The sequence below is a fragment of the Erpetoichthys calabaricus genome, chromosome 2 (assembly GCF_900747795.2).
Source record: "Erpetoichthys calabaricus chromosome 2, fErpCal1.3, whole genome shotgun sequence".
NCBI lineage: Eukaryota > Metazoa > Chordata > Cladistia > Polypteriformes > Polypteridae > Erpetoichthys > Erpetoichthys calabaricus.
Window position 1 is genome coordinate 149198060 of NC_041395.2, and position 16485 is coordinate 149214544.

Sequence of the window (16485 nt, forward strand, 5' to 3'; positions counted from 1 at the left end):
ATTCATATCCTGCATATCTACAGAAGCTTCTAACTAACGAAGTACCTGAAAGTAAAAACTTTATGAACTGCATTACATCCTACAATAGTTCATTTGATTTTGCATCTACCGGAGTAAATATCAGGTCACCAAAAGGCAATGGCCCATACTGCTTTCGAGTATGTAGACAAATATTACATCGCATTGGAACAGTGCACCCTGAAACAAATCAAGAACGCAAATATGCACAAATCACGTCGGCACCTACAATGCGCTTCTGAAACCGCGGAAGAAAAAATGTCTCGGCTCCAAAAACACATGTCACTCCTTATTCAAAATACCGGTCCCAATCACAGAAACATCGGTATCCACTATGAAAATGAACAGTAACAATGCACGTGACATCCGTCTTGCCACACTATTAATTATAGATGAATGTACAATGGCATCCAGTCACTTACTCAACACCATTGATAAACTTCTACAAACGTTGATGAATAATAATATTCCCTTTGCAGGAAAGGCACTTTTATTAGTAGGAGATTTTAGACAGTGCTTAACTATTGCTCCACTTGCAATACACTCAGCTATTGTTCAGTCCACCTTAAAATACGCGGACAATTGGCATTGCATTGATGAATAATAATATTCCCTTTGGAGGAAAGGTACTTTTATTAGGAGTAGATTTTAGACAGTGCTTAGCTATTGCTCCACATACCATGCGCTCAGCTATTATTCAGTCCACCTTAAAATACGCGACAACGTCATACATAAACAACAAGAGACTGAACTACAATACATATACAGGCAAGAGACCTGATTGGTGATAATACGAAGAAACGAACAGTCCGCATATTAACAGTGAGTTCGATCCTCCTTATTACTTATCCATATTCCTAACGATAAAGATCAAACAAGTCATCAATTCACGATCACGGGTACAAAACTAGACGGCTCGAGTAACGGGACCACAAACACGAACCCGCATCAAAAAAAAAAATTCACGTCGGCGCCTACAACCCGCTTCTAAAACCGCGGAACAAAAAATGTTACGCGTACAGTTGGCATTGCTTTCAAAAGATACACTTCATACAAAACATGCGATGTCCAGATCCCGAATATAACAATTGGTTATTACAACTAGGACATTGTACACTCACCAATACAGATGGACTTCACCCAGATATTATTACAATTCCTCAACCCTTTATCTGCGACAACTTACTTATGGAGATATTTGGAACAGCGGGCTCATTAGACCAAATACCCCTTTTAACACAACGAACTATATTATGTCCAAAAAATATTACTGTTGATCACATTAATAACCAGGTCATTTCATTACTTCCTGGAGAGTCACACCTCTTTCTAAGCTCTAACAAAGTTTACTCTAATGACGACAATGACCATCTTAATTTCCCCTTAGAATATTTGAACACTATTAACCCAGCCGGATTACCACAACACAGTCTTAGCCTTAAAAACGGAACAATAATCATGCTATTAAGAAACCTTAACACTAAACAGGGTTTATGCAATGGTACACGTTTAGTTGTCTACACCATAACACACAATGTTATTCAAGCAACAGTTCTTACAGGATCACATGCTAACAATACTGTTCTAATTCCTAGAATTGACCTTACAAGTTCTGACCTGGAATTACCTTTTACACTTAAACGGAAACAATTCCCCATTAAACCTGCCTTTGCCATGACCATCAACAAATCACAAGGACAAACCATGGACAAGGTTGGCATCTACCTATCTGAGCCCGTTTTTGTACATGGACAACTTTATGTGGCCTTCTCACAAGTTCGACGTTCATCTGACGTTAAAGTTAAGGTCATAAGTGCTCCATGCCAAGGAAAACTCATTCAAGGACAAGACACCATCTTTACTACTAATGTTGTTTACAAAGAAATTTTCCAATAAACCTTTACACTATGCCAAACACTTTATTGTTTGCTTCCTATCTGCGTCATCTACACCTTCACACTATGCTATATCTCATTCATACATCACGCTCTTTGTAATTTCCCAACACCAGGGGTTGGCGAGCGAAGCGAGCAGGGGGCGAAGCCCCCTAGTTTGACAAATAAAACAAGTTAGACAATGTATGCACGGCATAATTCTCAGGTGCATTCAAAGACTGTGCAGGAACTGTAGCCCATAATGTACTGATTCCAGTAGATCAGTTCCTTCTCAATCTTTGTCATGGTTGCGGGAGTCAGAGGCTATACCAGTAAGCAAAAGGCTGAAAACTGGCCTGGAAAGGACTCTTGTCCATCACAGGGACCAATCTCACTGACACACACAGATAACAACACAACACACACACCATATTTACAAACAGTTACAATTTGCAAGCACCAATTAACATAACCTAAATAAATAAAACCCTTTTGTAATTCCTTGCTGTGCCTGAGCATGTCTGTCCATAGTAATTTTCATGAAATGGGACTTGCAAAGCTAAGTTATGACAAATGTTAATAATAATATTAGGAAATAATGGAAGTGAGAGGTAAATTATAATACCTGGTAAGTTGGTAAGATGGTTGTGGCGAGATGGTTGTGGCGAGTGCCCTCTTCTACGTGGTGGTGTACTGGGGATGCGGCATTAAGAAGAAGGACGCCTCACGCCTGGACAAACTGGTGAGGAAGGCAGGCTCTATTTATTGTAGGCATGGAGCTGGACAGTTTGACATCTGTAGCAGAGCGACAGATGCTCAGCAGGCTCCTATCAATTATGGAGAATCCACTGCATCCACTAAACAGTGTCATCTTCAGACAGAGGAGCAGCTTCAGCAACAGACTGCTGTCACTGTCCTGCTCCACTGACAGACTGAGGAGATCGTTCCTCCCCCAAACTATGCAACTCTTCAATTCCACCTGGGGGGGTAAACGTTAACATTATTCAAAGTTATTGTTTGTTTTTACCTGCATTTTTATTACTCTTTAATTTCCATCCATCCATCAATTTTCCAACCCGCTGAATCCGAACACAGGGTCACGGGGGTCTGCTGGAGCCAATCCCAGCCAACACAGGGCACAAGGCAGGAACCAATCCCGGGCAGGGTGCCAACCCACTGCAGGACACACACAAACACACCCACACACCAAGCACACACTAGGGCCAATTTAGAATCGCCAATCCACCTAACCTGCATGTCTTTGGACTGTGGGAGGAAACCGGAGCGCCCGGAGGAAACCCACTCAGACACGGGGAGAACATGCAAACTCCACGCAGGGAGGACCCGGGAAGCGAACCCAAGTCTCCTAACTGTGAGGCAGCAGCGCTACCCACTGCGCCACAGTGCCGCCCACTCTTTAATTTAATATTGTTTTTTGTATCAGTATGCTGCTGCTGGAGTATGTGAATTTCCCCTTGGGATTAATAAAGTATCTACAGTATCTATCTATCTGGCTATCTATCTATCTCTCTATCTATCTACCTATCTATCTAATTGAATTTCAGCCAATGACCATTATGGATATTAGGTGAAGGTATCACACTGCTGGTAAATTATGGGGTGACCAGATTTTCAATGTCCCAAACCAGGACACTTGTATAATATGTGTGCCCATGCATAAAGTCCATTGTTAATTTAATGGCTGCTTTACTTCATCGTCATCAGAAAGGGATCAGGGAATGGAAAAAAAGCACTTCAACAAATGAATGCATAGGAGCCCACAACGTGCTTGAAGTGGAAACAAATGAATAGAAATGCTGTCTGTTTTTGTCTGCTTCTTAGTCGTCCTCACGAAGCTGTAAAAATTCCTCACAAGTTCTTAAGTAAGCAATCCCCTTCAGAGTTTTGACTGCACTATTATTTATATGTTGTGTGTGAGGATGCTTGTGTCAGTGGAGCAATGTCTTAGTAGACAGAGAGCCTATTAAAACCGGGACATTTTGATATTCTTTAGTTATTTATCTGGTTGCATAGCTGGAAATCTGGGCGTCTTGTCATATTAGTATATTACAGTATCAGTAAAATAGTGAGTCATTATATACTGCAGATAATGGAGCAGTGAGGTTGGTTTAGTGTAAGGTAAATACTAAGTACATTTTTATTTGCCGTATGCACAGTGGTGTACATAACACAGGATACTATATTCATATCTAGATAACCTTATGTTTTCTGTGATTTTATTTTAAACTTTTATTGTTTGGAAAATAATTTAAGTTGCCTGTTACAACTTAAAGAATTTGGTGGAGTGAGATGCTGAGGCACTGCTTCTCTTCTGTGTGCACTCAAGCCACTGGGAAGACTTCATATTAGCAGAAACAATGGCTGATGTACAGGTGTGCAAGCAGCCAGGGGCAGTCACTTCCTACCCACGCATGCAGTCGACTTGCAAATTCACCAATGCTTTGCAATGGGAGATTTTGAAATTTTAAAGCTGTGTACAGCTCAATCTGTTCAAGATATCTCAATGAAAATTGAACCATCTTAATAAATTTCCTTGAAGAATAAGTGTGCTAAGTTTCAACAGAATTGGTCCATGAAGGGGCTGAGTTGTTTTATGCGGACAGACTGACGGGCAGATAGACATGGACTATGACAATATGAGCTTTGCGTGTTATATAAGAATGCAACTAAAAATTTATTTGTTAAATTACCTCAGCCCAACATTCATAGAAATTAATTTATGATATTTTAAATTTTGAACTAGACTGGATAAGTCTACAGATTTGTGGTGACAACCTGTACCACTCAAAAGCATCCCTAGCCTTATGCTTACCCACAGAAAACAAGCCAAAAAGGCTGATTTTTTTTCATCAAGAATAGTGTAATAAAGAATAGTGTAATAGAATGTGTAATAGAAACATGTTAACACCAAAACATCTACATAAATACGGTAGAAAAGTTTTGTGTAGTGGCCACTGATGTACTGATGCAGAGCTATTACACATCCTTTGTGTGATATGTTTTGAAACAGTCAACAAAATACAGCTCAATATTTCAATCAGAGCAGTGGAAGCGTGTTTCTTTTCACGCTTTTGCTTTTTTGTTGCTTGTATATACGAAGATAGAATATCAGTGGATGATCCGCATGACACTGCCCATTGTGTTATTTCAGGCCACCACAGAGTAAGCTTTAGTGACTTTCAGATTTTCCTTGACATGAACAACAGTTACTGCATTGTGAGCAGAGCATAGAAGGCTAACGTCTTACTTGTCTTTCCACCTGAGAATCACTTAGGGACGTTTTTTTCATAGTGGTCTAAGTAAAAAACACATGTGGGGGTTAATGTCAATGAAGCTAAGCATATAACCTTAATAGCTTTCATCCAAAATGAATCCTCGACCACAACATGCCCTCCAGAGTGTACACTGTGATAAAAGGATATACTGTAGGTTCCAAAAAATCATAGGATATACACAGTTGTTCTAGGAGAAAGAACCTTTGGCTGCAAGGCCCACAAACTTTGAATTTATCGGTCTGCTAAGATAATGGTTACTTTGTCAATCTCAGCTTTTAAACCAAGAACCTTCAGCTTAGTGTTCCCTTGTTTGAGCTGCTGTGTCAGATGCTCATACTGCAAAAAACATGTTCATTACATTTTGACAAACATAATCAACCATGACTGAACCATTTGAGTTGCTTTTCTTGTATACATGTATACTGTATTCTTGGTACCACTTTGAATAAACTGCTACCCCTGACCATGGAATGAAATGTCTAAGTGGTTGGCAAACTCTGACTTGAACGTTGACAAACATAGCACCAAACTATAATATTACAATTACAAATTCATGTTAGGAACTGAAGTGTTTCGTTCTTGATTAGTTTTTTTTATAAATGTCTGTTTTATTTTGGTTCAGAGTATACATTATTATACTTTTTTTTTAGTATAATTTATTTCATGACATCATCGAGGTGTCAGTTTCATGGTCATATGTGTCTAATACATAGCTACTGGAATGTCATTATATGGGCTCTATTTAAGATGGTAATGCTGCACTATTAGAAACTATTGCTGGAGTTAGACAAATTTATCTTAATTTACTTGACCGGTTACCACAGTGTCCCACCCAGGAAAAGAGGCTAACAAAATTGGGATTATACAATTTTAATGTGTTTCTCTCAGGTTACCGCTTTTCCCATCTTCACTCTAAATGAAAATCATAAGCTTCTGCAGTTTGGACAGAATGGTTTGACTCTTTGGCCCTGGAAAAAATCTTGTACAATGTCAGTACATTTTATGTAATGACAGAAAATCTAAAATGGCATACAGACTCATATAACAGCACAAGAGTGGTATTGGGAAGTGTGACTAAAGTTACAGAAGAATAGTGAGAAAATTATACGTGTTTGTTTTTGCATTTCAGTTGATATTAATATAACTAAACATTTCACCATATCAAATATTTCAATGACCATTATAATTATAAAATGATGATAATAATAATAATCATCATTATTACTTTTATTATTATTATTGGTTCTGACAGATTACTGGAACTTGCCATTGGTGAGATGGAATGTACCATCATAATGATGATGGTTAATATAATTATTATTGTACCTTAAATAGAAGTGAATATAAGCTAGCGGAAATAACTTGCTGACAGCTGCATCCCTCTCTTTTTTTATTTGCAGGGGAGGCTGCATCCATAACTCGCCATTTCTATATTACTAAAGCAAAGAAATTTATTATGATGGTTTTGAGAAGTTATTAGGCATGGCATCCTGAGTGACAAACTACCACAGGATTGTCACAAACCCAAAACCAGTTGCCCATCCATCACCCAGCTCTCCAGATGGTTCTGCATCTTTATCGCTCCCTGGTTGGTGACATCACCTGGTCTCCCACTCAGAACTGATGATGAAAGCAAACAGATCTATCTTGCTTACATTTACCAAATCAATTTTATTTTAACAGGCCTCTGCATATTGGCATATTGACTGTTGCTCTTAATAGCATTTACCATATTTTAATGCAAAGATGTCATCACTGAAAACCCCCCTCCTGAATAATGTGGCACTCCATAATAAATTTTTACATCTTATTTACTTAATGGAAAGAATTACAGTTGCCTGTCACTGCCATAATTAAACATAATGATACAGTATGGTTTCTTCAGATGCTATCTTACTGATAAGTTAAAATATTAAAATAAATATGATATAAGATTTCTGCAAATTAATGTTCTAGTAACACATTTATTTTTTAGCAAATACTTAAACAAATTAAATTTACATGTATAAACACTCTCATTATACTGATGGTCATTTTTGCCATTTGCTGAACACATAATATGAAAACATAAATAAAAAATTAGTTTTTTTTCTTCACATACCATTACTAATTTCTAGTTTTCTATTCACAATTAGTCTGATTTGTTGATTCCTTGCTGTAAAAGCCAATGTGACAAACTGTAGACACCACTGACCTTTAGCCTTGTCCTGTGACCCTTGTTCGATTTTTTGCTTTAACTAACCAATACGTGATTAGATAATGTTCTGCTTTGGTCTTAAAATGTGATAAAGTTAGATTTATTACATTTTATTTTAATCTTGTTAACGCATTTGGTTAGGAATTCAAAAATTTAAGTATGAAAAACACGATTTTTAACATGCTAGCCAATGATCAGATTTCAAGTTTTTTAGTTATACTACACACGCATAGGTCAAAGAAATCTAAAACCTCAATTAGAAAAATATCTGTACTTCTATCACTCTTTTATCTGAACTTATATGTAATCTTTGAATAAAATTTTCATCTTTAGAAACACATAATACACAGTTATTGTATGGCAATATAATATTGCAGCATATGATAGATAGATAGATAGATAGATAGATAGATAGATAGATAGATAGATAGATAGATAGATAGATAGATAGATAGATAGATAGATAGATATCTGCCTTTTTGATCAGCAATTCATTAACTGTAAATCGTGTTTATGCTGTTATTCCTACCTCCCAGCCAAGATTTGAATTTTTCAATGCAGAAAGTTGTTCACCTACATAAGGGCCAAACTTTTCTCCAGCTTCAATCTTTCTTTGTGCCCATACTCCTAATCCTGCTAAAGGAATGCTTGACTCCTGAAGTTCAACTTCTGGGGGAACTGGCAGGTCATCTGGAATGTATATGGGTGTTAGGTAAGACGAGGCCTCCTTGGCTGTGTAATCATCACTGGAAGTGGTAGGTGAGGTCAAGTCCTCAACAGTAAGTGTATGCTGGGACAGCTGTCTGTCACATTCTGCTGTATCTTCTAAAACAGCCTCTGGATAGTCATCATACAGTCCAGAATCATCTGCAATGATAACAACAACATGTTAACAGGGCCTGCTCAGTTTATGGTTTCAATAAACACGGTTTTTACAAAAATTCAATATAGTAGTCAATCCCCTACACTCAAGAGGTCCAAGGATATCTTCTGACTTTCTTTAGACTTAACATGGAAAAAATGCTTATTGAGGGGAAAAGTAACTTGTAGAAGTTTCCAGCATCACTACTGCCAGACTATTTGTAGCAAAGGTCATATTAGGTATCTAAACTTAAAGCTGAATAGATAAAAAGAAAAAGAAAAAAAAATTCTAGCAATTGTTATCAACTAATTGAAGTAAATTGTGAATTAATACATTGGGAGAATTCTGAAAGTGAATATTGATCATTTGCAAAATTTCCTACACAAAGTAATTTTTCAACATATAATGACAGTAAAGCACAAAAATCAGCACACATACCCCAAGAAATGCTAGAAAGTCCCCAGTGTTTAATTAAGTATAGCTCCAATGTGCATTTGCTTTCTGAAATCGAATAATTAAAACACCTCAAAAGATGTATATATATGTTCCTCTAAAACAGTTTATTGTTTATTAGACTCACTTTTAATGTTATTATTTTTTCCATATTGTAGAAGAAAAAAGAGGTAGGCGCCATGTTGCAGGCATTCTTTTGGCCAAACCATATACACAGTTGGACACCTTGAAGATACTAAATGTTTCATGTCTGTGTGCTGAAGAGTGATGAGAAATTAAATTGTTCTTTCATCAAGGGATGTGGGATGGAATGCATGAGAAAAAATGCTTACAAGTAAAAAATCATTTTTGGATAAAATAAAGCCTATTCAGAATGCATGGATTTATATGCACATAGAGAAATGTTATATATCACAATGGTGATCTGCAGGTTGAAACTTGCCTCTATAATCCAGAGAGTAAAAGCACTGCAAGAGGTGAGCAGTTGAAAATGATAAAATATCACATATTCATTGAAAATCCTGAGAAAACTGATACATTCCATGATAATCCCATTTTACACCCTGTAGGTTCAGCACAAGGAGAGGAAGCAGCTCAGGTCTTCCTAAATCACAGGTTAAGTAAATGTCTTTGTCCATGGATGTTTATCTGTTCAGAAGTGAGTACATCTGTGACCCCACCCACCACTCAATGCCCTGAATCAAACTAATAATTACTATAACACATCATGTAAACAGAACCTGTCGTACATGACACCATGGCCCTTAATGTGCTAAAGCGATACAGGAACTAGACAAAAATCAGCAAACTCAAACAGCAAGAGCTAATGAAACTACCTGAATTATCAGAGATGCTCTCCTAATGAAACAATCACAATAATCTGAGAAGTTCAATCAGGAAGGGCACTGAGGATAATCACCTGAAACTTTCCAACAGCTATGGACCAAATGCTCTCTAGTCAACAAGGAAGCGGAACTCTCTGATCTCAGTGGCAGAGTATATGGGCTTTCATCATAACCAATTTCTCAATTAGAATGTAATCCCATAAACAATTACTCAACCAACCAATCAGCTACTTGGCAGCTTGATTGATTCATTCGTTGAACCTCAACAACAGCCTGAGAATTTACATTCTGTCATGATGTTTACCATTATGCTGTCGTATCTCTTATTCCTAAACACCTTTTATAAGAAAGGTAACATGCCTCAAATAGACTTTCATCAAACTGTATACTAATGCTTGGTGGTGCAGTGGTTAGAGCTGATGCCCCATGGATCCAGCATCCAGGATTTAAATTCAGAGCCTCACCCTTGTGTTAATGGAGTTTGCACATTTTCTCTTTATCTGACTGGTTTTCATCCCACATTCTACAGACACACAGTTCAGTTGAATTGGCCACGCTCATTTGGACCCATGGGGTGGCAGTGTATGTGTCTCAGCCGTACAATGAACCAATTCCAAGAATGGATTCCAGCCTTCCAACCAGTGTTGTCAGGATAGGCTCTGCTTTCCATGAACCTAAACTGGATTAAACGGTTTTGAGAATATATTTACGTATATATATTATAACATAGCATTACATTCTCAAACCCATTTAACCCAATTCTGAATTGCACTGGGCCACTGGCTACCCTGAAAATTCTGTGTGTAAGACAGGAAAAAAGCCTACTCTTGTACACAACACACTCATGCTAACACAGTTTGATATCACCAGTCAGCATTAACAGCATGCCTTTGAGGATGTGGGAGGAAAACTACAGAACCCAAAGGAAAGCTCATTTAGACAAGAAGAAAGTGTGCAAAATCTAAGCAGACAAAGGGATTCAAACCCAGGAAGCAAGATCCATGAGGCACCAGTGCTACCACCTTCACTTCAGAACAGGTAATTCACATGAAGCTAAGCATGTTTGGGCCCAGCCAGTACTTGGAAGGGAGACCACCTAGGACAAGCTTGGGTTGCTCCTGGAAGACGTATTGAGGAAGCCAGCAGGGGGCACTTTCCCTGGGGTCTTTGTGTAGATCCCAATGCCCCAATGCACTGATGGGGACACTGTGCTGCAGAAACTGGCACCACCCTATGGATGAGATATAAAACCAAGGTTGTGACTCCCTGAGGTAATGAAAAGTTCTGAAAAGACTAGGGCATTTCACAATGTCCATGCTAAATTGCCCACTTAGGCCTGGTCATTCTGGATCCCTAATCATCCACTGCCCCTTACTGGGTAACTATCTCTCTCGCCATTTCACCATTTAATAGCTAATGTGTTGTGAGCCTACTAGCTCAGGAATGGCTGCTGTCATATTGTCCAGGTGGATGCTGCACGTTTATGGTAGTTGAAGTGGTCCCCCTCTGTCTGTGTAAAGTGCTTTGAGTAGGTTAGAAAAGCACTATATAAGTTTAATCACCTATTATTAATACTTACTGCACCACCCATGTGTGTTAGATGATTATTTAAAACATTAATTCCAAATGTTCATTTTAATGACTTTACTGGGTGGTGCAGTTTGATAGTATTTAGCACGGTTGTCTCACAGCCGGGGATGACCAAGATCAGATTCTGGTGTGGTCCATGACTGTGCAGTTTTGAAGTTCTCCCAATGGTTATTAGATTTTTCTTGGTATATCGCATCCTGTCTTTCCCTAGCCTAAAGATGCATTTGTTATGACAAATGACTATTCCAACTGTTCTAACACATGTTTATTTTTATCTTTGCAGGATGCTGCTGGTGAGGCCCCCAGTTCCCGAACTCTGAAATGGGCAAAAGCAGGTTGTGGAAATGGATCAACAGATCATTTTAACTCCTGGAATTCTTTGATGGTATTTAGTACCTTTTGTTACTTTTCTTTTTTTTTAACAATTCTGCCCTAATTTAACAGTTAATTTTCTTCACTTTCGATCCGTTTATGATATCTGTATTCCCTGCAGGTATGAAATGTTTTTATTGCAAGTCAAGTACATTCGGAATTAAACATACTACCAGAGTTTCTTGCAAAAAAAAGTGCAACGGGACTTACAGAGAACGTTATTTATGTACATCTTTCTTCTGATTCAAACGATGCGTTCACTTCGCCCTCCCGTTTGTATTTCCTTCTGGGGAAAAGAAGAGGAATTTGACGGGACGCACACGCGGCGGGGTCAGGAGCAATAAATAAAACAATGATGTCACCTGAAGAATCACACCCGAACGACTGGGCTCGCCAACCAACAAGCCCCATAAGAGTTTTTATGTTTCCCTTTCCTCTATCCAGCATTGTTATTTATTATAAAAACAAGACCAAACTTCAAAGGAAAGCCCGTAGCAAAAGGTTAATTATTACAAAAGGGAAGGGTCGATGCCACTATTTGAACTTTCTTACCAACGCTGGCAGCCCGGCAGAATTACGCGTGCCTGTGCGAGAAGAAACCGTCGAGGCTTGCCAAAGCAGCAACAAATGCTTATCTGAAATGAAGTGAACTGAGCAAACCGGTGGGTCACACTGTCTATGTAGCGCCTTTCACAGAAGTGCATCAAATACGCGCTTATACAGTAGCTTCTAGCTGATTACTTAATTTTTATTTGTCGTCTTTCGCACTGTGACAGTCGTCAATTGCAGGTCAATAGGTGTGCATTGTTCCGTCAATAAGTCAATCTTTATTTTTGCATAGTATCACTGAGTGGAGGAAAGGACCGTAACCAGATGCCAGTAATTCAGATTCATTTTCGTCAAGTCTGCTTTGTCCACTTAATCAATCTTTATTTCATATACTCCTTTCTAAGTGCATGAAAGATCATTAATAGTTCCCTATAAAAGAAAACTGCGCATTTTGTAATCGCGTATTCTGCGTACGTTTAAGTCCGATGCTAAAATGTGTTTATTAAATTGTAACTTAACAGAAATATTCAGAGAATTTTAACTAAGGTAACTATCTTGCTGAAACTAAACCATAGCCTTTTTAACTCAAACTGAATTTGAAACTGCATTTTCTGTTGCAATTGAGGTGGTGTGATTTGACTTTGACGAGCAATTCTTTTTCGCTTTTATTACTTTCGAACTCTTTGAACTCACTTTAATTTTTTCTCGTATAAGGAAATCCTCACAGATACTATACCATTCGACTCGTCTTGATGTTTAGTTATGCAAAACGTCAAACGTTTTGGTGTTTCCCCCTATTTTGCCCCTATACAACCGAAAACCCCTCGTGTTTATGTTATTTTTTGGACCATATTCTGTGCAAGAAGTTACATCCTTACGTGTGTCTTCGTCAGAAATGATCAGAAGGACTGGAAGGTTGTGCATGCCACATCAATCGACCCCAGGGTTCATCCGAGGGATTAAAGTTATCCCTTTACACAAAATTTGAAAGAAAAAAGGGGGATGAGTAATATAGGCACGTGGAGTGTAATATTGTGTTATTTCAAGGTTGCTGGTCACAAATATGATATTATTGATATTTGATTTTTTGATGGTTCAAGCGCGTCACTCTCTGGAAGGTTAACAATGAAACGTTTGAAACATAAGCACATGGGGTAACGTCTTAAACTATATAGTGATTACAGATATGATTTTTTACCTGATTTTTGACCCTTTGCTAGGGATCTAGAAGATGAAAATGACATATTTTATAACAATCGAGAATATTTAGACATCAATCATTTAAACCGAAGCCCACATTTTAATGTTTCAGGCTATTCATATTTTCTAACTCATGTAGTACATCACTGCGGTGGGTTGGCACCCTGCCCGGGATTGGTTCCTGCCTTGTGCCCTGTGTTGGCTGGGATTGGCTCCAGCAGACCCCCGTGACCCTGTGTTCGGATTCAGCGGGTTGGAAAACGGATGGATGGATGGATGTAATACATCATTAAATTAAGCACATTCCGAATTGGGATGGGCTTATTTACGATAAGTCAGTCTTTTTTTAATGAAAAATAATTTCAGTGAAATGATGATGGCGCAGTAGTTAACGCCTCTGCCTCATCGATCTTAGGGCCTGGGTTCCAGTTCCTCGCCATGACTTTGCTCATATGAGGTCTGAACCTTCTCTGGTGTTAGCGTGGGGCTTCTAAAGGGAACTCCGGTTTCAGTGCCACATTCCTATAAACTTGAGTCGTACTGTAGTTTAACTGGCGGCTATAAATTGTACTATGGTGGGTCCTTGTGTTGTCTGGAGGCCGGTTTCATGCTGCCTCCAGACTTGAATCCAATGTTCCCGGGATAGATCCTGATTTGGATTTAGCGGCTTTAGGGTATTAATTCAACCAAGCCATCCGTCCACCATGCACACATTTGCCATCCATCCATGCATTTTCTAAATCTGCTTTATCTTGTGTTGGATCGCGAGGAGACTAGAGTCTTTCCCAACCTGCAAATCAACTGGAGAGGAGTCGGGGCTTCTCACAGCAGCACGAACAGTGCAAGATGCCATAACCAATTGTGAAAGTGACGCCAGGCAATGGCACACTCGCTCGTACTGGTCTAACAACCTAACAAGTCATCTCGTTTCTATATATGGCCTTTCGAAAAGATTTTTTCCGCTTCAGTTTAACCAAGTCGATCAGTTTTCATTTTCTAACTTGGCCCGCATTCTAAAAGAATGCAAAGTTCTTCTTGCTTTACAATTTTAAAAAGCTATTTTTAGAAATAGGTAAAAAGGACGCTTTGTTCATTTAGTCTCGTTTTTTTATGTTGAGCCTCAGAGCTTAAGTTACAAGACCACTGCAAACTAGTTTGACTGGACGTTTATAACCCGGGTTAAAAAAGTGTTCTTCTTTACAAGTAATGCAATGGACAGACAAGAGAAGCCAAGACATGCGAGCTCAAATTCCATTGAAAACGTGTTTTCTACACACAGCCAATTACCCTTTCCAATGGTAATCTGGTTTCTCGTTGTCCAGATAACGCTGATCAGCAAATGTAAACCGGGCAAGACTCTTACATATCATGGTTCTAAAATGGTAATTTACTGGGTTGTGCGGTTTGTCCTTGAACCACTGCTTTCCAAGAACTACGTCATTCTAAGAAGGGTTCTTTGCATATGAAATTGACTCGTTGGGCTTTAAAATGGTTCCTAATATGTGGACAAACTGAAATATTTAATGTTCAGTACGCTATATAGTTAGCAGGATAGGACAGATCGATTTAATCAGAACTTAGTCTGTATTATTATAAAGGTTTAAAGTCATTAACCCATATGTAGAAATCCTTAATCACAGTATCTATTCCTGTCCATCTGGGGAATCTGTTAAGGATCTAAATAAATAAATATTCTTTCTGGAGCCCTCATATGGATTGTTCTTTTGGGAAACAAAAATTGTTCCCCAGTGGCATCACTCTTTGGCACCATTACTTTTCTCTCTCACTCTCTCTCATAAGGGAAATGCCCGACGCTGTGCATCGTGGTCTTCTGTCTTTTGCCCTTGCCACGTTATTCTCCAATTACCTCACAGTAGTTTCCATTGAAAGTGTTTCTTTGCCTTCCTCCTGCTCTCATCCATTGGATTGTAAACAGCAATGCGACACTTTCAGTGTCTTCAGCTCCGATGATTTGTCCCAAATATTTTAATTGTCTATTCTTTATCTCACTAAGTACATGTCTTTTCACCTGTGCTCTCTATAATATTCCTTTATTTGCTACTTTATCTATCCAAGACGTTTTAACATTCTTCTTAAAAAACACATCTCAGAGCTGTCTAGTCTACTGCATCTTCCATTGTTTTGCTCATAGTCCATGCTTCACTGTATATTAAGATATTTATATTTTTAATTATTTTGTAAAAAATGTATTTTTATTCATTGTGTATTTTGAGTAAGGACAGGGTTGCGCAGAAGCATACTGATAACTGTTACATTAACCTTAAACTGTCCAGGTAGGCTCCCTAGGACCCTGTAATTGGATAAGCCCGTCAGAATAATTGCATATTCTTTCACTATGGGTACGTACAACCACACCCCTTATTTGTTTCTTTGATGTTTATATGTGAATGTGTATGTCATACAAACAAATTTGCATTTTTTTTTACACATTTTTATTCCGTGTGTCCTTACCACTGCAGCTTTTTAAGCAATCCCATCCATTCGTTCATGTGGCACCAATTCAGCGTCGTATGGACTAGACGTCCTCCTCTGAAGCAACGCGTACCAGACATAGAGTTGGCCAACACTGAGCCCACTCGGTAGCACTCACTGATATTGTCCCAGCCTACACTTCTTTTGCATACCGAATTACAACGACGCCACCTGGAAAACTGCTAAGAACCAACTATTCATTTTTCAATCTTCTAACTCCAGATTAGGACTACCTGCGTCAGGTTGCACCGCAAAAGCAGGGATCAGGGTTGAGTGAAAAATGACATTCTATAAACTTTTCAAAACAGAGCCACGGATTTTGTGATTAAGTAATCTGCCTTCTTTAGCAATAAGAAATAATCAGATATAAAGGGTGTCGGTGGTGTTTTCCTCCAACTGAATCAAAGTGCACTGTGTCCGTGGAGGTGAGCCGTGCAGGTGTGAACTGCAAGTGCTTTTGCCAGGATGCGTCCGCAGTCACTTGTCTGTCTTCTGCCTCAGCTCATCCTTAACAGGTGGAACATATTGGCCAGTCTCAGGATAGCAGGCGGCAGGCCCCGGCAGCCCTTGCATAGCCGCATTGTCTCGGCCTTTTACATCAATGGAAACATTTATTAATGTCTTCTGACATTGGAATCCCTAAAAAAAAGACAAGAAACAAGCTCCCGCTCTAAGAAAAGTTCGGGCCTTGGATGTCTGCCTGATTTCCATGGAGTGAATCAACAAATAAAGTATT

At 38.7% G+C, this 16485-nt stretch overlaps 1 protein-coding gene across 9 annotated transcripts in view; it reads right to left on the reverse strand.

Moving 5' to 3' along the window:
* The window catches only part of mecom (MDS1 and EVI1 complex locus), a 553785-nt gene that overhangs the window by 287664 nt on the left and 249636 nt on the right, over positions 1-16485 (reverse strand). For 7 of the 9 annotated variants that reach the window (XM_051921892.1, XM_051921868.1, XM_051921863.1 and 4 more), the window contains exons 2-3: positions 8828-8957; positions 7915-8252 (exon numbers count right to left, since the gene is read on the reverse strand). In XM_051921892.1, the coding sequence (XP_051777852.1) occupies positions 7915-8252; positions 8828-8948 (459 nt within the window). In that variant the 5' untranslated portion in view covers positions 8949-8957. The remainder of the gene's footprint in view (positions 1-7914; positions 8253-8827; positions 8958-16485) is intronic. The other 2 variants (XM_051921896.1, XM_028794623.2) reach the window with 2 other exon arrangements.